Below are 23892 nucleotides of genomic sequence, written 5' to 3' on the forward strand. Positions count from 1 at the left end.
TTTACAACGAATTGTGGGACTGACCGTCACGTTATAACGCTCTCACGGCTGAAAGGACGAGCATGTTTGGTGGAACGGGGATTCGAACCCGCGACTCTCATATTGCCAGTCGAGCGCCCTAAACACCAGGTCATGCCGGGTCGACTAGAGGGAAGATAGCTAGTCCTTACCACTCACCGCTAACTCTTCGGCTACTCTTTTACAACGAATTGTGGGACTGACCGTCACGTTATAACGCTCTCACGGCTGAAAGGACGAGCATGTTTGGTGGAACGGGGATTCGAACCCGCGACTCTCATATTGCCAGTCGAGCGCCCTAAACACCAGGTCATGCCGGGTCGACTAGAGGGAAGATAGCTAGTCCTTACCACTCACCGCTAACTCTTCGGCTACTCTTTTACAACGAATTGTGGGACTGACTGTCACGTTATAACGCTCTCACGGCTGAAAGGACGAGCATGTTTGGTGGAACGGGGATTCGAACCCGCGACTCTCATATTGCCAGTCGAGCGCCCTAAACACCTGGTCATGCCGGGTCGACTAGAGGGAAGATAGCTAGTCCTTACCACTCACCGCTAACTCTTGCCCTATTATTTTACCAAAGAATAGTGGGACTGACTGTCACATTATAACGCCCCCGCGAATGAAAGGGTGAGCATGTTTGGTGGGAGAGGGATTCGAACCCGCGACCCTCATATTGCCAGTCAAGCTCCCTAACCACCTAGCCATGCCGAGCGAGCTTCTTGTAAAAGAGTGTACAAGCAGATTAACTGAAGAAAAATCAAATTGATTTTTGTTTGTTTGTATGAAGTTATGCACCCGGTTTTTAGTGTTGTATGTCCGCAGACATACCGCTGTGCCACTGGAGGGAATCGAAATGAATTCCTAAATGAAAGGTGTATAAGAACAATTAAGAATAATATTATCTAAAACTAGAAAAAAACACTTCAATGATATTGTAACAGTAACTAAACAGAAAACAAGGAAGGAAAAATATGCGAAACCTACCAAGAAGGTTTCTGAAAAAAAAGAAAAAAAGATCCGCGTATTTTGCAAATTAACTTCATCGCAAGTATCGTGGTGATATAACTCTAATTGCTTAGCCAGTCATAACAATGGTTTTTCATTTGCTCGTATAGCGTTACGAAACTAGCAAAAGAACGAACTCATATTTTCTGGTCATCATGAAGTGCAACACCACATTCATTTGACTCTGAATGCAGTAGGAAACAAAATGAAAGACTGAAAGAATGATTTCCATCTACGTGCGAAGAGACTGCGCAATAGAAAACATCTATGGGAATGAAAAAAATAATAATATAAATAATTAATAATAATAATATTCCTATTTTCAAAGCTGTATCGATAATACTTTTAATAAAACTGTGCAAATCAAAGAAACAGAAGATATATGGTGATTACGAAAGTTATATCAAAATAAGTATACGATCACCTTAGTGAAATATTAGAACACATATACTTGGACTTTGTGGAAATAACCATGTTTACTGAATTTCTTAAAACTTTGTTATGATCTTGTATGAACAAACTAACACTGAAGTTGATAGTCAGTAATATTGATTTCATTGATTATTATCCAAAAGTATGGAAACGCGTCGGTGGTATTATGAATGGAAGTTTTTATTTTTATGCTAATTCAAAATTTATGAATAACTGTAGTGATATATATATGCCTACAACACATAATTTGTGACGTCAGACTTATTTGTCTGTACTTATTATTAACTGCAGTGATATGCCTACAACACATAATTTGTGACGTCAGAGTTAAATACAGTAACGCGAGCGGACGTGTATATACGGTATATCTTAATTACATATTTGGTAAATGAAGCCACATGATCTTAGAGTTCTTTTAAGGTACTGAAAAGTTTTCTAACGTTTAAAATCTTAATAAAATTACATTTGCATGTCCAACTAGTGGACTGGAGTCGTCATGAAGATTTTAGCCTTCTTGCGGGGTCTCAGGACATCACTGATCTTCAACGCCTAGAGGTTACCATCCCCGATCTAACACGGGGCACAGCGTATTTTGTCAGAGTGGCCGCAGGGAACGTGAAAGGTTTTAGCTCATTCCAGGCAGCTTCCCCTATTTCTGGGGTGCCATCTAGTGAGAGAAACTTTATTTATTTTTCTTGTGTTATTTGCTTGTAAATGATAAATTAATAAGCTTTATTACTTTTCTTTATTATTTTATGGTTTGGCCACGTAAGCTTGATAGATGTACCGTCGCTAAAGCTGAAAAAAAGTGAAGGTGTTTTATAAGTGTACAAGCAGATTAACTGACGAAAAATCAAAATATATTCCTAAATGAAAGGTGTATATGAACAATTAAAAACAATGTTATCTAAAGCTAAAAAATAAATTCTTCAAGGATGTTGTAACAATGAAGGGAAAATATGCGAAGCCTACTTAATGAAAGCAATTACTCTGTTATTCTACAATGAAATTCGTAATGATGTTGACCTCTATGTTGAGCAATTGTCATGAACGAAAACTCACTCGATATAGAGTTTCTTTGCTTCAGTCCACAGCACCTGAATGGTACAATGTAATATTACATTAAAATGGATTGAAGATAAAAAATAAAAGAAACGCTTCGATATTTTGACATCTGTTTCATCAATTCATCTCACTTGGTGATACTTTTTCAAATATCTATTACATTTATGTTTGAAATAAAACATCTAAATAATAAAACTATAAAAAATACCAGAAAGATATAAATGACCAAGAAAAACAGTTTTATTTTCAAAACACATCTCTTAATTTTCTCCCACTTTTCAGCTTCCAGAAAAATAATCATATGGTGAAACAATGATAATGAAATATCTCCTTTATAGACGTTTTACGTTTAGCATGCTTTCAGAAATTAACTATGCTATAACTAATTGTGCATATTACTTATTTGTCTCTGTATGCTTGCTTATAAATTACCAATAACTCAGTGACATAAGATGGTATAGCTTAGTGCAAAAAACAAACAAAAAACTGTCGTTGATTTTAAAAGTATTTAAATCAAATACATATCATTATGGTAGGTTGGAAGGACGTAGAAAATAAAACCACTCGAGGAATTGGAAAACTCCAGGAACTAGAAAATTTATTTTCCCAGGTTATTAAATCTAGACCTGCGTATGCGTCAGAAGTTAAAGGTTAGACTTTCAGTCCAAATATATCGATATTTAGGGAATAAAATTTTTTGTTGTGTAATTTTCATTGATGTAAGTTTAGTTCGATTTATTTTGGTTTACATTAGTGTCTTTAAGAAGTCTTTAGCTTATTTAAACCTATATTCAATTAAAAAGGATAAAAGAAATATTACCGTCGTTTGAGCAAGATCCAAATATCTATTGACATTGTAGCCTATTTGATATAAAATTATCCTGTTACCAAAACATGGCACCCTTTTTGACCGAGAAGAATCTTCAGGTAACTAACAAGTAAATTTCTATTAAAGATCCAGTAAATTTTTAAAGTTTTAATAATCGAATTAACGTGTTCAGTTTACTAAAATTTTGCTCAGTACAATGAAATTTGGAGTTTCTTTTTGTGATTAGAATATTCTGATGATTACCAAGAAAAAAAATCCACGAAATGCAAGATCACTGGAGAAAGAGTAAAACACAAAATATTCCATTTATTTTAGAATTCAGCAGTTTAACGGCATATGAATCCGTGAAATAAATTCATCCTAGTACACTTTTTTTTACAAAATATCGTCTACAAACTAATAAAAAGTCCTTGCTTTCTCAAATCCTTCGGTATGAATTCAGGCTGAATTTAACTCATTCAGAACATTAGTTTTAACCCTTTTTTTTCGTCCTTTTTTATTTACTTAAAGTAAGAACTATTTTCGATCATTAAGAAAACTGTAAAAACTGAACAGGGGAGAAGGTTAGGGCTCAATCCGTCTTTGGTGTTATATTATAATAATATAAAATATTTGATAATGTTCAGTAAACAATTCACATCGTGTTCTTCTAAAAACCTTTACCGCGTCGAAAACCGTGCAACATTTCACGAGTAAGCTTTAGTTTCTCATAAATGTTATTCTTGTTATAATTTGTTCTAAGGTTATTAGGGTATTAGAAATAACTTTTCCTGCCATACTTGACCCTACTTTAAACAATAATGTCTTTCATCAGGTATTTTAGAGCAAGTTACAGACACTCCTCAGCAGCAGCGACGTCAGGTAAAGAGAGGCATTAGGAACCTCTTTGCATCGGCTCCTAAATTCCAGAAAACTCTCAAGAGGCAAGTATTTACATTTTTATGTTTATTATAGGATATGAGGTTTTGAACAGTAGGTAATTAAAACATTTACTAAAATATATGGACTGCATAATGATGTAAAATACTAAATGTATTATTTGGCGAAGAATAAACTTTTTCCTTGGATTTTTAATATGATATAATATCCAAACCGTTTCTTACTTTAAAAAGCTGGATTTACTCTACAGAAAAAGTAGTTTATTTCGCTATTTTTTGACTGTTTATCTTCTTTAGAGGAGTTTTTCTGGCTTGTCTCTTATACAACGATGACAAAGTTTTGGTAACAACGGAAGAAGCATTGCCTGTTGTTGAAGTGGACGAAACATATCCCTCTTCTCTTCACACGGACTTCAACTGGTTGATGAAGGTGAGTGAAAATAATTGATTTGTATTCCAAGAAAAAAATAAAAACAGCCTTGATGTTAAAGTCAATAGTGTCCCATGCTAGTAACTACCATATTTATATGTCATGAAAGACAGTCTTTGTAATGCTGTACTGAAGGAAATGTTTGGGTTCTATAAAGTGCAGTACTTTTATTATGAAATACAACACATAGTCGTGCTGATAGGACAGTAATCTAGCACATATTAAATACAAGGTTGTCATGTTAGCAAGGACAGTTAGTACTTTACCATGTTAATGATAAGTTAACGATAAGTTTAATCAAAACCACATATCAAGGACTAAAGATTTGTTTCTACTATGTACAAGTCATCAACTAATCAAAATATCTATTTTTGATAACCTTTTATAGAACGGTATATAGATATTAGATTTACCATGTTAATGATAAGTTAACGATAAGTTTAATCAAAACCACATATCAAGGACTAAAGATTTGTTTCTACTATGTACAAGTCATCAACTAATCAAAATATCTATTTTTGATAACCTTTTATAGAACGGTATATAGATATTCAAACTGCCCCCATAGTTTATACATTTCCAGTTTTTTGGATTTTGCCGACGAACGAAATCTTTCAATATACGTTTCATTTTTTCAAATTTATATAGTTACCATAATTAACACCATAGAATATTACTCAAACTAAATATTGTAAATTAAACAGTAACAGTTAACCTAATGACGTAGTGATAAAAACTGCTTAATTGCTTGTTATTTAATATTTTCAATTAAAAAAAACATTTTATTACTGGTGATTTAACCAGGTAAGATTTTAACCAGCGTTATCCCTTGTGGTGTATTTGAATTAAGCAAAAAAGCCATTTTATTGAGTGTCAGGCATGGCCTATTGGTTAACATGCCAGACTGCGAATTGGAAGATCCAAAGTTCTCGATCCGAAAGTATGACTTCGAAAACGCTCTACGCTTTCAGTTGTGGGTGCATTATAAAAGCGACAATCAATCCAGCTATTCGATTTAGAGTGGGTGCAGAGAAATGGGTGTCTTTTCTTTGGACAAAATAAATTAGGGAAGAATATGCGTGAGACTTAGAATCTCTGATCTATATCATATTAGGTGTCATTTAAATGGAAAATGTCATACTATATACCGTTTGATCGCTTGTGATTTGATAAGATATGACTCGTGTCACTTAGGAAATCAATAACTTAGAAATTGTGTTATGAATAAGTTAAAAAAACGGCAGATTTTTTTGATATTTCTAAGTTATTTATTGTCACTTAGGAAATCAATAACTTAGAAATATAAAAAAAATCTGCCTTTTTTTTTTAAATTTATTCCGAACACATTGATTTGAAATGTTAAGAAGCACTCTAGGAAAATTATATTCAAAATGAAAAAAAAATAAACAATACGTTAGGCGAAACTATTCTTTGGCCATTAAATATTTAATTGATATGGAAACCCTAAATGTAGAATAGTAAAACAATTTTGCTGAACAACCAGGAACATAAATACTCCAGAATAAAAGTGGTTTGTCGATTTAAGGTATAAATAATGTCTGTTTGTCATCATCATCCATCTTCAAAAAATAACATTGAAATTAAGATTTCCTGAGTATCTTTATTTTATTCAGCACCTTTAAAGTTTTAGTGCTTATTTTACTCAAACATTCATCAAGGTGAAAACGATATTTTGTTATATTAACAAAACGCGTTATAACGAAACAAGAGTTGAATCTACAGTCATTAGTAATGAACAATAACTTTCAAACCCAAATTTGGCCAGTTAAATGGTTAACACAAGGAGACGAAACAAACAACTGTTTTAGAGTTACGGTGGATGTAATTCTAACATTAAATAATGCACAGTATCTTAATGTACATCTCTATCTGTTGAGTTTTATTATTAAAACTTGAATATTCCCCAGAAAATTCCTCTTTGTGAGCAGAATGGAAAGAACAACACGTACCCCTTATAATTATTTTTAGTTTTTACTTTTACTTCCATTTAAGTATGTATTTTCGTATGACTTTAATAAAGATGTCTTAGATTAAACTTTTTTAAAGTAGTATTTATCTATAGGTCGCCTGTACGTGGGAAGACATAAAGACACTGCGACAAGACATGGAGAAGTCGCAGAGTTCCTCTCTTCTACACTTTCGAAGTAAACTTCTCCAAGCAGTTGAGCAGATGCAGGTAATGTGAGTTAGTAAGCTATTCATTTGAAACGCTTTGAGAGGGAAACACACATTACTTAAAAAAAAGCTTTATATGTTTCATATTTTTTCTTTCTCTTTTAGAAAACATCTTTACTGTGTTAGCCTTAAAACGATCTTATTCTATAATATAAGCTTCTTACATTATTGCTAATATAATAAAAATATCCATATTTATTAATATAGAATCTTATACCACTGTAAATAATTTATTCCTCTCAAGCGGAGGCGTTAAATGTATGAAAAATATGTTCAAATTCATGTCAGCTGGTTCGTGTTCTTTTAAAGTTAACGGCTCATTATATGAGAAAAACATGTTGCATATTTTCGGGACTTAAGTATTTCTTTCTTTCTTCATTATATCCTTGAAGAAATGATTTTGAGCTTAACAGATACATAGATAGGAATATGTTTTCATTTCATAGCATTCGATTTTGAGTTTAATATACTCTTAAAACTTTATGTTTTCCTGACCTGTTGTTTTATATTAGTTAATGAAGATTTAATCTGTTGTGGAATTTTCCAGGTAGCGCTGGGTGTTCAAGATCTAGGTCAGCTTTACTATAAGCCAATTAAAGATCGAGAAAGTACTGTTGTTTTAAGTACTGTAAAATTTGTTTCGGATCCCAAAGCACTAAACAGTTTATCAGTTCGTTGGCTCCCTCTAACAAAAATCCTGAGAAAGCTTCCATGTATAATTACCAGTGATTTTGGAGAAACACCACACGTGAGCGAGCTCTTACTGTCATCGTTACAGGTAATTTTTTTTCTTGATTTATTTTACTGTAGTAACTAGAAAAACAAAATAATAAAAGAACTGATCATAATGCAGAAACACACGTTATTTTGTTGTATTTTATTAAGTCATAAAGTCTAACTTTTATTTGTGTTACTCTATATAGATTTTCCTTCTTAAGATTCTTGCGAGAACATAAAATTGATTTTGAATAACTAGTTAGCATATGATAGAAACAGATAAAGAAAAAAACTTTCAAAAAAGGAAGTAAATGTAGAGCTGGCTAATATCAATCCCTCAAAATCAATGCAAACAAGACAGTAGGGATAGTATTTGCATAATCCCTACATAATAGCGCAAGCACACAGTGTAGCAGAATGTTAACAGACAAAAATAGGATAAATTAAACTCAATTGTGATTGAATAGTTATATATATTGCTATATGTTAATTTTTTCCTGTGCTATTATGTAGAGATGATGTAAATACTATCCCTACTGTCTTGTTTGCATTGTTTTTGAAGGATTGATTATTTGGCATCCTTAAGTTTACTTCCTTTTTGAAAAGTTTTTTCTTTACTTGTACGTGTTCTTTTTTAATGCAGTGTTTCAATAGACATGGGAAGGTTCTATTTATAGCCAAGTTCTAAATACAATGAGGTTCCAACTCTAATATGTATTGTTTATCTATTACATAGGCCTGCAAATTTAAGCTCCATAAAAGTTGTTTTGGTTTTAATAACTGATTTTCCATAGTTCAGCTAAGCAGATTTTGAAAATAATATTCTTTTTTTTTCTATCACGTAAAAATTTTCTACAAATCGGGAAGAAAAAATTTACAAACAAATTTACAACAAGTATAACAGATTATGCTTGGGTCATTTACACAACCTTTTGTTGCCATAGCGACAAATAACTAATATCAAAAAGAAAAAAAATAATGTCAAAGTGCAAGCACAAACAAATACTATCCAGAAATGACACGTCATGCGGCCTGTTAACCATTTATATATTAGCGGTGTGTTTCTCGTTGGCTCTAGAACGATCGATAAGACTCTCACGTCGCGACTGGTCTAAAGAAATCTATAGCCAATGGTTATCAACATCTTAAGCATCACAAAATGTGACCCCATTTCAATAAAAATAATTCACTTACGTAAAAATACATATGACGTTTTGTGAAAAATCTGTACGTGATGATGAAAAATCATATCATTTTCGGATTCAGCGCACAGGAATTACGGTAGAACATGTAAATATTTCAAGACAATAAAACCATCACAGGCCTTTGTTATTGGTTGGTTATTCATGTTTCACCCTGTACGTAAGCTTTTTAAAGTAACAAAAAATTTATGTAAAAAAGCTAACTTCAAGGGGTAATGATAACATTGTTTACACTAGAATTATGATCTTTTTTTTAAATTACTACTACTTAATAATACTTATAAAAGCGGATATTCCATTTGAAACTATGTCACCTCAGTGAAATTGACTGACACCATTGTTTTCGTTTTTGTGTTATTATGTAATAATAAGAAGAAAGAAGACCAAGAAATTCAAACTTTTTGTTATGATATTTACAGACATTACAAGAACTTGTGATAAGTCATTAATTAAATATTGTTATAAAAAGAAACACTGTATAGTATTGTAAAGTTCTGATGACCTACTGAGGAGATATTTAAAATACCATTTCGATGAACCATTGCAGCCACCCCTACATATGCAATGCTACCGCCTTCCTGATATTGAAATATTATAATTTTTCTTTTAAACAAACAGATGTTAAGTGAGTTATTTGTCCGTTCTTGTAGCTCATGATGATTTTACTTCTAGCAATAAATAACATAAATATCTTTATAGCGTAAATGTAACATCAGAGCGATCAAATGAGCAATGCTATTATCAAAATGCTTAATATTCATGATAAGTGTCAAAATAATCTGCAGATTATTTTCACATTCCTCATAATTACTTTATTATGGATTTCAAATTAGAGTTGAGTAAAGTTAATATTTCAGTTCTATCTCTTGTTTGTCACAAGTCGTTACTCGGGAGACCTTTTGTTCAATAACATAATTCATATACTGTTTTTATGCAGTAGAAAAAGTTGGATGTTCATTATACTGTTTTTTAGCTTAATACGCTGTTCTGTAATTATTAATAAAACTTCGTGGTTTTGAGATTTCTGAAATAATGACATAATTAATATTTTTACAGGACATGATTAGTTACAACCAAATGAGTACAACGCCGTTACCACGTGGGCTCTACTTAGGCTACGTGAAGTTAAAAAGTTCCGTTGATGTCATTCGAGTGTTAGTTCCACAGAAAACGCCAAATGTTATTCCTTTTTGGCGAATTCGAGAGAATTCTCACGTTTCAAGGTGAGTTACATAATGAAGTGTAATGAACCATTTTTTGTCTCGAAAGTAAAAAATATTAATTATTAATAAAGTTATCAGCTAAATTTTTAAGTATTTTTTAAACCTTGTATATATCTAACGACTAAGAATAATGTAAAAAAAGAACTATTTGTAGATATTTCTCACGCTCGGATATATTTTTGTTGCAACTTTGCAAAAGAATAAATCCTTTAAACAAATAAAGTATTTATTAGTAAATATCGTAAAACTATCTATAAAATTATTGGACTGTGAAATGAGTAAAAATGATTAAAACATAAACTGTGAACTCATTTTACTTTTTCAAAGTACTTATAATAAAAGGATAATGATACAAAACCCTGTAGCAACAAAAACACAATTAAAAGTCAACTAAAACCGAAAAGTAAAGCTTTGTTGTACATAGTTAAAATGAACATGATTCTTTTCCAGTCATGTTGTGTTGTAATGATTGTAACTTTCACTCGATCCGTTAAGTAGATAAGTGGCATATAAACTAGTAGAGAACTGCTAAATGTTGGGCTTATTGGATTCAAGTGGAATAACTTAGGTAGACACGGTGAGATTCGAACCTGCAACTCTGCTTGCTAGACATTACATTTTTGGGGATCATTATATATATATATATATATATACATATAAAGATACTCATAAAATTCAGCAAATATTGTATTATTCATTTAGTTCAAAAATAAGGATTGTTTATTGTTAAGTACAAAGCTACACAGTGGGCTATCCGTGCTCTGCCCATTGCGGGTATCGAAACCTGATTTTTAGCGGTATAAACCGCTTAGCCACCGAAAGGGAGGGGGTTTCAAATTATAGACCGCGGCAGATAGCCTTAATAGCTATGCTGTAAACAGATAGCTTTAATAGCTATGCCGTAAACAGATAGCCTCAATAGCTTTGCAGTAAACAGTCCAAACAAACAAAACATTTTATGAAAGTCATTTTAAAATGGAAACTTTACTAAACCTTGCTACACATACTAAATAAATATATATCATAAAGAATTATCCCAAAACGTCCTAAAAATTAAAGTCTCTAACTTTATCTCAGAAACTGTACTAAACATTAAATACAAAAAAACCCGTTTTAGAAACCGTAAGTAAACTGAAAATGAACTAAGCTATATAATATAATGTATAGTGTGTACTGTTTCAATTTCAAAAATTAATAAAACAGACTAATTAAAAGTTTTAGATTATAAACTTTTTTCTGTTGTAAAAGTGAATGGATATAATGGTTTATTAGGGAAGAGTGGGAGTGGCTGAAAGCTCAGGAGTTTGAAGAATCTACCGCTACGCCATCTACTGTTCAACTAAAATTTCAGAAAGCAATTTCTTTAGCAGCTAGAAACCTGTTTTCCTACTACGACATTCCGTTTGAAGAATTAGGTTCACACAGGTAATGTTATTTTAAACATCTATAGACGAATTAGGTTTACACAGGTAATGTTATTTTAAACATCTATAGACGAATTAGGTTTACACAGGTAATGCTATTTTAAACATCTATAGACGAATTAGGTTTACACAGGTAATGATATTTTAAACATCTATAGACGAATTAGGTTTTATACATTTTTAAAATAACATTACCTGTGTGAACATAATTCGTCTATAGATGTTTAAAATATCATTACCTGTGTGAACATAATTCGTCTATAGATGTTTAAAATATCATTACCTGTGTTATAGATGTTTAAAATAATATTACCTGTGTGAACCTAATTCGTTTATAGATGTTTAAAATAACATTACCTGTGTGAACCTAATTCATCTATAGATGTTTAAAACAACATTACCCGTGTGAACCTAATTCGTCGACGAATTCACCTAGCGATTAAATATAGAACGAAAAGTTCATTTCAAACGTCAACAACAATAATGTTTTTAAACTAGTAAAAACTGATGCTTTCTTTTACCCGGTTGTAAAAAAAAATATTCATAAAAACACCCGAGCCTTTTACTTGTTCATCTGTGCTCCCTCAGTGGCACAGCAGTATGTCTACGGACTTAAATCGCTAAGAAACCAGGTTTCAATACCCGTGGTGGGCAGAGCACAGCTAGCCCTTTGTGTAGCTTTGTGCTTAACTACAAACTAACAATGTTAATCTGTAATCACTGATATCTTATTGAAAAGTGATTGGGTTTATCGATTTACGTTCATAACGTATTATTTTAAACCTCTAAAACTTTATAAATCTTTTACAGGTTATACGATGTTGACGTCATTGAACTTAGTCCAAATGTCTCTTTTCTACTTATTCTCCCTCCTGTTGAGAATATCTGTGCTATACCTGGACAGTATGATGACCTGACATCGCGGAAGGATTGTATTCCACTTCCTATTCAAGTGTTTGAAATACGTAAGCTCCTAAATCTGTAAAACACAATATGTACTTTACCTTTTTTTTAACGCAAAAGATTTTGCTTTCTAAATGCATCCTAATATTTTACTTGAACTGTAGTTAAGAAAAATTTCCTACTTGATTTTACTTTTATAGTAAAGGTAAATAAAGTTAATTTGTCGTGATAAAACAAATTATACAACTTATATAAATACTATATCGCTCAATTGTTGACCAGTTTGGGATTCATTCTTTTTTTGTACTCGTCATGTAAGCAAACTTAGCTTTATAGTATTAATTTTTTTATATCATTATGTTGGCTCTTATTATTTATTGTTCTTATCTCCTTACCAGTTCATATGTCAACGTACAGATTCAATTTCATTGCCCATTATTCTCGGCTTTCTTCTATTCTTGAAATGGATACCTTAATGGCCCAGCATGCACAGCGAGAGGTGAATACATTTTTCTAATCAAAATATAGATTAAATGGCTAGAAAGTAGATTTAAAAATATAAAAATTCAACAATTCAGAAATTAATTCATGAAAGATTTATTGGGTGTTTTACTCTCACATACAACCAGATTAGATAAAAAAAACTTACACACATTAAGTATCCTAAGTTGTTTATTATAAAATGAAAGGAATGTCTGTTTGTTTTTCACAATACAGTCATTCAGAGCTTGTTTATTTTAGAATTTGTGCGCAAAGGTAACAAAGAGCTATCTGCGCATAGCCGTCTCTAATTTCCAACTGATAGACAAGGATGAAGGTAGTCATAAGCACCCATTAACAACGTTTGAGCTACTTTGATTTAACCGAACAGTGGGGTTTATCCGTCACTTTAATAGCGTACCCACTACTCAAACGTATGCATTGAGTTTTTGCAGCAACGTGTTGCGAATCACGAATTACATAAGCTTTTAACAGAACTTCTTGGCCTGTTCTAAATTTAAAAAACATATTTCTTAGATAATTCATGATATTTTTATTTTTATATGCATAATAAGTGCAGCATATACGTCATGGTTAAGATGGATTATGATGATAGCACATTCTAAAACGCATTGGTTATATATCACTGTAAACTACACACACTATAAGTTATTTAGTACCTTGGTTACAATACCTTCTTCCGTAGGTGAGGCTAGATACACTTTCAAAGAGCAGTTGGGTCGGTGTAATGCTTTCAAAATAGAGCACGTTATAAAACACTTATGTAAACGATTATTATCTAACTGTAGTTTCTTGAGAGTTTATGTAGTTTTCTCTAAAAATATAAAAATAAAAAGACTATCAAAGCAACATAAGTGGAATAAACGTCTTTTGTATTTAATGAATAAAACCGCTTGGTAATAAAATATGTTAGATATTTATTAATATTTTTCCCATGTGCAAAAATAGAACATTAACTTATGATCATAACTCGAAAGTTCAATTTCTATATAGGATTTTCATAACTTCAGCTAATATGGACGGTTTGAAAATCTCTTTTTAGGCTTTCTCTTCGCATGAAGTTATTTCTGCCAAAGAAAGATTATCTCAGCTCCAGATGTTCCAGACTCAAGTAGACAATATCTGGAAAGAGTTACGCTGGATTATGGACGTTCTCACGTTCGCTCGAGACAAGCATTTAAATGGTGGGATCCCTCTCAGTCAGATTTATCTATATCAAAAAGATTCTCCTTCCCCGCAAAATTCCCCACATCAATCCCCTGTGCAAGAACGCACAAGTTCTCAATACGAAAGACAAATATCAAAAGAAGAAACAATCCCAAAGTACTCATTGCGTATTACAATGTCCTCTTCTAGTTTTTCTATTCCCGAACCAAGAGGATCTGACATTACAGAAATCAGACGAACACTTTCAGCATCCAAACTCTTACACAGTAGTTCAGAATATGAAGGTATGGATCTTACTCAGAGCGAAACGGCAGTCTTTGGACCAAAGGCTAGTAGTTCTGACTCGCTCAGAGTCAGTTTTAATGTTGGAAGTAGTGAAAACACGAAAACATCTAGTATTACCGATTCTTCGGGAGTAGAATTTTCATCAAATGAGACATTTCAATGCCAAAACGAGGGCATTTTATCCTGGGAAAATAGATCTAATCCAAAAGTTTATGTAAATGAACTAGAATCCTTAAAACGTGGAAATCGCACAAGTTTCCACCAATTACTGTCTGCGAGAGCTCAAAAGAAGCATATTAACAATTCCATGAAAAACTTCAGTGTTTTCGCGGAAGTCAATACGCAGGATGTACAGAAACATGCAAAAAGAAACAAACAGACCAATTCAGCGAGGCAAGAAGAAGAAACTATGTACACAAGCATATCTGAAAATTCTTTGTCTTCCTTTTCAAACACTCCTGGAGACTCTAGTTCAGACTAAAGTGTTTACATTTACATAAACAACAACAATAAAAAACAAGACCGTTCCGTTGCAGTAGAATATGTTTCGACACGAGTAAGATGTATAATTTGGATGTCAGTGAAAAGGGACAACTCAGTTTTATTCTGGCGCCCACATAGTAACATTTATTACACACCAATACATCTTTTCATATTTTGCGCTGGGATATGAAATGTTTATATTATGTGGTAATCAGTTGATTTCTGCATACTTAACACAAACTATACATGTTATGAATATTAATTACTGCAACGGTTTTATATAAAATGCAGCTGGTTAGACATGACTTTTAAAATATATTCCCCAAAAAAGTGTTAAGTGACTAATAAATATACATATTATGATAATGTATATATATATATATATATATATATATATATCTGGCTATGTCTTAATCGGCTGTATAAGTCTTTCTTTGTTGATTCTGATAAAGCTATTTTTATGAGCGTAATATGTGAGCCGTTTGTATATGTACATTATTGTGAAATTTGAAGACAAAGTGTAAATATATGATGAAGATATATTTAGTTTTTGTTCCAACACTGGCTTTATGCTTCAGTTTGAAAAATCACCCCTTGTGTGGAACATGTTATCAGATAACATGCGTAGTAGTAAATACGTTTGTGACTCTGAAACACGTTCGAATGTATAAATGCTGAGATTAAAGGCCTAACTATTGTAGATCTAAACAGAAATGTTGTTCTAACCTTTTATGGACAGTAATGTTACAAAATGTATCATATATACTACAATAACTTCAATTTGTGCTGTTGTTTCTTTCGTAATAGCAAACTGTTTAACACTGCGATTAAACCATTCTTTTTGTTTTTCTAAATAGAAACGTTTAACAACAAACATTTCTAAGATCATTTAGTTGGTTCATCTAACATTTTGCGAATGCTCTGTAATGCTCTTGCTTAGCAGTTAACACTGTAAAAATTAACCGCGTAGTGATTGGCCCAATTCCATTTTTATTATATATATATAATATACTAGTAGTTTTCCGTAATTTTTTGAGTAACATCTGAATTCATATTAATAGACTTGGAAAATGTCCTACGTTACAAACCATACATTTAACCGAACCCACTCCACAAGATATTCTGAGCATATATTCTGGATCTTGAAGCATAATTTCTGCAAAGAAAGATACAATGGAACTGAATTAGATTTGGACTTTCATTTAACCGTAGTTTCAAAACATAACAGCTTTATTTCAACTTGCAGCATTGCTTGTTCTCGATGAAGTACAACTTTCCACCAGTCCGCCACTCCTTTCAAAACCTCAAGTACAAGTATTTATACATTCTAATACAACAGTGTCCTCTCTTTATAAATATTAATATGTATGTTAGTATTTGTACAGTATGTGTAAAATTATTAATTAATTGAGGCTTCATTTAAACTCAAATGGGCCAGGCATTTTTTAAATAATAAATGTTTACTGGTGTTTGAAAAGTAATCATAATCGAATCAAGATTGGCCATATCAAAACCATGAGCTTATAAATAACGAAGACCAAACTTATTAGCCAGCTATTTAAGAATTTAACACAATGACTTCTATATTAAATGCACGTACGGTGTCTGTTTTGTAATCATTACTTCTACTATGTATGTGTATTGTGCTATGTTTTCAGATGCAAGGCGAGCTATATTTTGTGCCTTATTTGCAGCTTCTATTAATATCGTTATTAGTAATCGCCAAAGAATGAAAATAATTTTTTACAATTATTATTTTCACCGTATAGTTTAGCTTCGATGCTCTTAAGTAAGTGCTGTAATATACTTTTATAATTCAATAATGAATTTTTAGGACTCAGAAGTATGTAAGTATGTATGATTTTTTTGCTTTTATTCTGCATGGAAAATAATGTGTCTTCACGAAATTTTCTACCTTTGTCAAAACATATTTTGACATACAAACAGTAAAGATACGAAAGAAGAAAGAATAGGGCGAATTTTTAATATTGAATAGTTGATTAATTTTTATTGTTTGTTTTAGCGCAATATCACATTGGGCTATCTACTATGTTCTCAGCGGGGAATCGAACTCCGGATTTTAGTGTTGTAAGTCCATAAACTTATCGCTGATCCATCGAGGGACATAATTTTTTATTTATACTTGTATGCTAGAGCCTGTTCGAAATAAAGCTTAATGGGACGTTTATACATAGTTTGACGATCATTGGTTTGTTCGGTTCATTATTTTGATTTAAACTGATATCAGTTCACTGAGAAACACGCGAAATACAAGAATCCGCTTCTGTGAAAAAATGTTTTACTAAAATGATGTAGTTTTATATGATACTTCAATAACAGCGTAACTCCTTAATTGATCCCAGAAACTTTTTTCATTGTAACAATTACGTAATAGATGGTTTAATAGTGAGAAAACTCATTGACCTAACAATGTGCTTCAACAAATACGTATGAATCCACAAAATAAAGTAATTTCACTGAAATTTAATTTAAAATTTTATTCATCTTATTTTGGATCCAAACAAACAACCAAAAATTCACATGCTAATGTTGCGTCCAGACTATGGAAATTTTCTTGTAAAACATCGCTTTGGAAATGTTGATTTACTTACTGAAGAAACTTTCCAGAAATAAAACTTGGAAACAGTTTATCCACACTGAGCAATAATATTTCCTCTTCGTTACTCGGATGAAGCAGCTAAAAATTTGTCTCACTGCCACATTTACATAAATAATTCACTATAGATCAAATACAAAAAGGCGACTGTACATATGTGAAGTACTTAAGGTACTAAAAAAAGTCGATGTGCTTGGAATTATTGAGAATGAGTTATGTATCAGACTCAGACTTATCGCTATTTAAGTATTCGTTTCATATGCATCCAGAAGGATTTGATGTTCTACTGGGTTTGGTTGGTCCCTCAACAGTCAAGGAAAACACTACATTTCTTGATGGTATTCCCGCCGAAAAGTGTTTGGCCCTTGCTTTAAGATAGCAGTCATTGGAAACTCATTTGGAAGTTTAATGCTGCCATTTAGGATTTCAAAATAATTGATTTCAACTATAATTATTCATTTGTGAGGTGTTTGCCAAATTATTTAAAGATTGATACCACAGCACCTGATACACTTCAATGAACAGTTTTCTCGCGTGTCTGATAAATCAACATAATGAAATCTTTTAAAAAAATAGTGACATTTCTCAATTCCTAAAACAAAATTACCTAACACAAAAACACTTTTTAAAGAAAATTACAAACTCAGTCCATAATAACATTTCTGAGCTATCTAAATACATTCGTCGAAAAAAATGTGTACATTCTGGACAAAGCTTTAAACAACACGTGTTCCATTTAAGCCGAAAATATTATGATTTATAGAATATGGGTTGATAAGAAAATAATTTCTATCTGCATTTGTATTAAGTTATACTGAGAACATCATGTGTTAATAAGTTTCAAATAATATTAAAATGAAAATTGAATAATTCTAGAAGATGGTAATTTATTTAATATATTAGTATGAAACTTTCAACGATTTGTTCGTGTCTAAACCAATGAAAACGTGTGAGTTCAACATTTGATCCTCTAAGTGAAGGGCAAACATTAAGTTTCGTTCTGTTAAACGTTTTGTAAATAATAAAAAAAACACCTTTAAAGATATATTACCACTTGAACCAACCAAAACAGATACCAAAATATAATCGAACTGGAAAAAATGTGTAAAAAATAAGTATTAGTTGTGTTTGAAAATTACGAGATCATACACATATTATTGCTAATACACGCGTCAACAATATTCTATTGATCTAATTATCGATTAAGTCTATCTACCTGCGAATTGAAAATTCGCAATTTTGTTAAACATACGAATATTGGTAGTGAATACAATTAATGCGTTTTAGAAGTATAGTGTTTGTTTTATGTTTTAGAACAAAGCCCTAATGGGCTATCTGCTATGTTTATGCAGGGGATTGAACCCCGTACTTTAGCGTTGTACGTTCGTAGACTTAGCACTGCCTCACTGGATTAGACAGTATTTAAGGTAATAAAGAAAACGATGACTATATCTCAGAGAAGTAACCTAGTGTCCTGTAGTGTACAATGTCTGTTACATTATGGTCTACATGTATGTTCGAAGTTGGATCACAGAAAGACTTTTTGTACTACTAGCCTCGATGAAACTTTTAATGGCAAAACGTTTGGAGAAATAAAAAAAAACATTTTTATTATTATCTAGAAAGTATAGGTTGTTTGTTCTAACTTTATTGCAAAATAATGTCTAAATCCCTACAGTATGCACCAGAAATTCTGAAAAACAATGAAATAGTTTTCCTACTCGTCCGAATCCACCGTAATGTTAGAGCAACATTTCTAGCACAGAAAAGCAAGCTGGTCAGGACAGAAAAACAAATAGGCTTTCTACAACACTACCGAGAAAATAACATTATATCGACAAGAATCAGACGTCTCATCCGATTACAAATCTGTCTACAAAAGAGTAAGTAATCAACACCGTTTTCTTCTTAAAAAACCATTCTACGAGATGTTATCGATTCAATTATCGAAAAAACCAGCATCACAAGAAATTAATAGAAAATATCTTATCAATAATTGAAAAAATAACAGACAAGCTGTTCCAAAACTTGCTTAACGCCCTAACGTCAAAGATACATATCGAAGAAACAAATTCATGTAAAATGCATCATAGATAGAAGTAAGGTACCAACTCTGCTTGGAATAAAAAGCAACAACATTATAACACAACTACAAAAAGTCATTCCATTAGTCCACCAAGCAGTTATCACAGAAAACAAAAAATTAAGTCCAATTCTATGTCACTCCTAGCGAAAGACACAAACTAAAGATTTTAACATCACTTGTAAATCCACGTACAGTATCTACTGGAAAGAATATCATGAAACTAAAGAATGAACAAGGGTCTGAAAAATTCCACATAAAAACCACAAAAGACACAAGCAAAATCTTTGCAGATACCATGGAGAACTTAGCTCTTCCACTACTAACCAAAACCCCTTAGACGATATAAATTACCAGAAGGATAACCAGCATTATCTGTCAATCAGCAATCACTCATTTCACTCAAAGAAATGTCAAGCACAAAAAGCATCAACGGCCACAAAACAAAACACCAAATTTAAAATATCTTGGCTACACATAAAAAGCATCAAAAAAGACAACACCTCACAAGCAGAAAAAACCCGAACAAACTAAAATCTTATCATAAAACAATTCAACAAAGGGAAGTTTTCGTTGTCTTAACCAAAAACAGTTATGAATTTAAAAAAGAATATCATATTCAAGACACATCAACCTATTTAATTATAAATTGAATTCTAGCCAAGACCGTCGATGAAGAAGCAAGAAAGGAAATCAAACATCTAAAAGAGGAAAATATCTTACTGGAAAAAATATTAACAGAATTAACCCCTATCCCCCATAGCCGAATATATGCATTATATTCAGTCCTTAAATACCATAAACAAGGTTTACATTTAAGACCCATATCGTATAACTCAACAACTAAAACAATATCTTGTTTATTCGATCAAGGGTTGAGATCATGTTTAAAGTATATGACGTTTTAAAATAGTAATTTGTGGAATAATAGATTTATTTCTGTACAACGTTTTGTCTCTGACAGTGAGACATGATCACGTGCAACAATTAAGGTTCGAATATATTCAAAATACATATACATCTAATCAAATAATTTGGTTTATTATATATATATATATATACTAGCTCCCTCTGGTTTAAAATGTAATTAAGCTAATACAAATATAATGGTGCTGTTGATGCTTTATTAATGCTAGGTTTTAATTATTGTATTCTAAGTGCGTCCATATTTCTTCTTTTGTTTAGGTTTCTCTCTATATTAATTACTTTAATATTTTTAAAAGTTAATTTCGTGTTTTGTTTTACTCTTTTGGTTTTTCATGTTCCTTGCATCTGGTTGTTATTTCCCTACCTGTTTCTCCTATATAGAAACTTTCGCAGTCTAAACATTCGATTTTATTCACTGTGCTATTGCCATATTTTTCATTATTATATAACTTCGGTACAAACTTTTAATGTTAGTTCCTTGTTTAGTTACGATTTTAGTTTTTACGTTTAAGTTATGATTTTTGCTTAATTTGTACCAAACTTTAATTAATTTTTCACTAATAACACCTGCAAATGATATTGATCCTTAGCTACATTTTTTATTTTGCTCTTATTCGGTGTTTTGGTCAATTTTCTTGTTGTTCTTGTATATGTGTTTATTATTATTTTTTCTTCTTTTAGTTAATTTTCCAACTAAATGTTTCTTTTTTCTTTATGCTCATGTTTAGGAAGTTTATACACTAATTTTCCTCTTTTTCTAGTGTGAATTTTACGATTTTATGTTATTTGTTAATGTGTTAAAAACTCATCATTTCTTTTTCTCTTTTAAAACTACGTAGTATATCATCAACCAAAAGACAAAAATGTGGTCAACACTGATCTCTATCTACTATTAAGAAGTACAGATGCAAGAATACCACAGTTATATGGAGCACCAAAGAAGCATAAATAACCTTGCTCAATCCTATAAACATATAACAGCTTCATAAAAATCAGTATGAGTGGCTTCAGTATAGAGTCAATGTACACAAAAATACTGGTGGAGGAAGCCATTGTAATAACATTAAACAAAATAGACAACGATGGAAACGAAGATATAAAACAGTTATTGAAAGTATATATTAACAACTGTTTTGTTTAAAGAAACACAAAAAAACTTCTATGTACAAAGAGTAGGTCTAGGAATGGGAAGCCCATTATATTATCGACGTTTTTCCTAAACATTATAAACGTAGGCCATTAGTACAAATATACTTCCATCACTTTATCGATGCAGATATGTTAATGATGCACTATGTGGCTTTAAAGGATAAAAAGAAATGATGTTGTGTTTTTTTTTAACATTAGTAAACAACATAAAAACATTAAATTTACAATACAAAAAAGGAAGAAAATAGTTGTATAGACTTAGTGACCATGAAGATAAAAGAAACATTTACTTTGAAAATTAACCAAAAGAAAGAAGTTTCACGATGGAACTTATGTAAACTGATTTTCCGCTCACGATAAAAAGTTATAAATGGAACACTAAAAAAAAATGTATAATGACAACACTGAGACTATGTACTAATGAAACCATCACAAATGAAATTCAAAACATAAGATAATGTTTCGAAACAAAAAATGAGTAACTTCTAAACGGTGTTGATGACACAACCAAGATAGCAACGAACCAGGACGAAATGAGAGCACACAAAAACAAACTGACCAAAACACACTTCTAAAAAATAAACCAAAATTTAGTCGTCGCTTTCAGCGCCATCTCTTGACCATATTATACATACTTCAGATAAATTCAACAAAACCCATTCTCTTCCATAAAATTAAAATAGGTAATTAAATGTTAACTAAAATAAACTTTAAGTTTAAAAAAAAGAGACAAAGACATCATAGCATAGCCTAGAATGTAAGTACCACACCGATAGTCCATTACATAGCTCTGTGCTTGATTACAAACGAACATCAATATATATATAGCAAGTTTATATAACATTAAAAGAAGAATCGGCGTAAATTGTTACTAATAATATTTCATTAACTTATACTGGAGTGAGTACAGTGGAACTATGATCAGTAGAAAACGGAAAGTTCGGAATGGAAATATTTTATTTCCCTTGAGAAAAACGTCATTTTATTCAAAAAATAGGTTACAAATGCTAACGATAGTCGGCTGTAGCTTAAAGGAAGACTAGAGGGATTTAGATATGTTTGAATAGCAAATATGACACTTGATCGTGTAAATTAATGTTGTAATAATGTTAATTTCAGTAATAAAGTAAACGTAATTTTTTTACAATCTATAGCTTTTACAGTAAAGAAAAAACATTTTTTAAAAACTTACGACGTTTCGATTACTATACTACAATCATGAAGATAACGAAACAGATACAAAATTCCCCATTACTTGACTGAATTTCTTTGATATTACACATATTTTTCATTCTTGAAACTAGACAATCTATGAATTCAGTCTTTACATAGTTGGAGTGGTTTGATTTATAGTCGAGGCCTTTACACATATCTGTATCTTGGAAACTGTCACATCTAGGAATTGAATCTTATTATTATCTTACATTGCCATTGTAAATTGTATCGCGGGATGTTGTCTATTTAAGTGGTTTATTAACGCTTTGATCTTGTTTTAGATGTGTTGTCATATTACAAATGTGTAGTTAACATATCTGAATTAAATCCTGAGATTTAGAGCAGTTGTTTTCAAAGCGTTATATTCAAAATGTTCCATGTGAAGAAGAAGAAGACCAAGGTTCAACCGCCATCACAACCATCAAAGAAATAGCTCTTCTCACTACGTCTCTGAGGACAGCAGCTGATTGACTACCGAAATTAAAGAAAAAAAACTACATACTAATTAGTATGCAGTAATTAATAAAACTTAGTAACTAATAACTAGGCTTAAGCTACTAATCTTGACAACGATTGATATCTGATTACCGTAACCTTACCGTAAGTACAACCAAAATAACACCAACAGAATGCAGCATACTACAATACATTCATTAATACATCCAGAAAGAAGAGATCCCTCATTCCAAAACACAGGATCTTAAATAATAAATAACTTTGATAATCAGAATAATATAAAATATATTTACGGAGGATTCCATAGGGACATATCTAAAAACATCATTCATTTGGTTCCGTTAAATTTTAGTGTAATATGATATGAAAGAAAAAATCGTCACATTACAACTAATGATTGGAAATATACTTACTTCTCACAAAAACCATCATATAAAGTATAGTTTGTTTGATTGTTTTGTTTGTTTTGAATTTCGCGCAAAGCTACACGAGGGCTATCTGCGCTAGCCGTCCCTAATTTAGCAGTGTAAGACTAGAGGGAAGGCAGCTAGTCATCACCACCAACTCTTGGGCTACCCTTTTACCAACGAATAGTGGGATTGACCGTCACATTATAACGCCCCCACGGCTGAAAGGGCGAGCATGTTTGGTGTGACGGAGAATCGAACCCGCGACCCACAG

At 31.7% G+C, this 23892-nt stretch overlaps 1 protein-coding gene across 1 annotated transcript in view; it reads left to right on the top strand.

Annotated features, from left to right (window-relative positions):
* Positions 1-16481, top strand: part of LOC106459618 (ankyrin repeat and fibronectin type-III domain-containing protein 1-like) — a 72495-nt gene extending 56014 nt beyond the window's left edge. The window contains exons 12-22 of the mRNA XM_022386492.1: positions 1943-2131; positions 3063-3176; positions 4170-4278; positions 4531-4663; positions 6747-6860; positions 7407-7637; positions 9835-10001; positions 11274-11426; positions 12236-12390; positions 12727-12827; positions 13872-16481. Of these exons, the coding sequence (XP_022242200.1) occupies positions 1943-2131; positions 3063-3176; positions 4170-4278; positions 4531-4663; positions 6747-6860; positions 7407-7637; positions 9835-10001; positions 11274-11426; positions 12236-12390; positions 12727-12827; positions 13872-14762 (2357 nt within the window). The 3' untranslated portion in view covers positions 14763-16481. The remainder of the gene's footprint in view (positions 1-1942; positions 2132-3062; positions 3177-4169; positions 4279-4530; positions 4664-6746; positions 6861-7406; positions 7638-9834; positions 10002-11273; positions 11427-12235; positions 12391-12726; positions 12828-13871) is intronic.
* The last annotated feature ends 7411 nt before the right edge of the window (positions 16482-23892 follow it).

This window comes from Limulus polyphemus, unplaced genomic scaffold, assembly GCF_000517525.1.
Source record: "Limulus polyphemus unplaced genomic scaffold, Limulus_polyphemus-2.1.2 Scaffold29, whole genome shotgun sequence".
NCBI classification, from domain to species: Eukaryota; Metazoa; Arthropoda; class Merostomata; order Xiphosura; family Limulidae; genus Limulus; species Limulus polyphemus.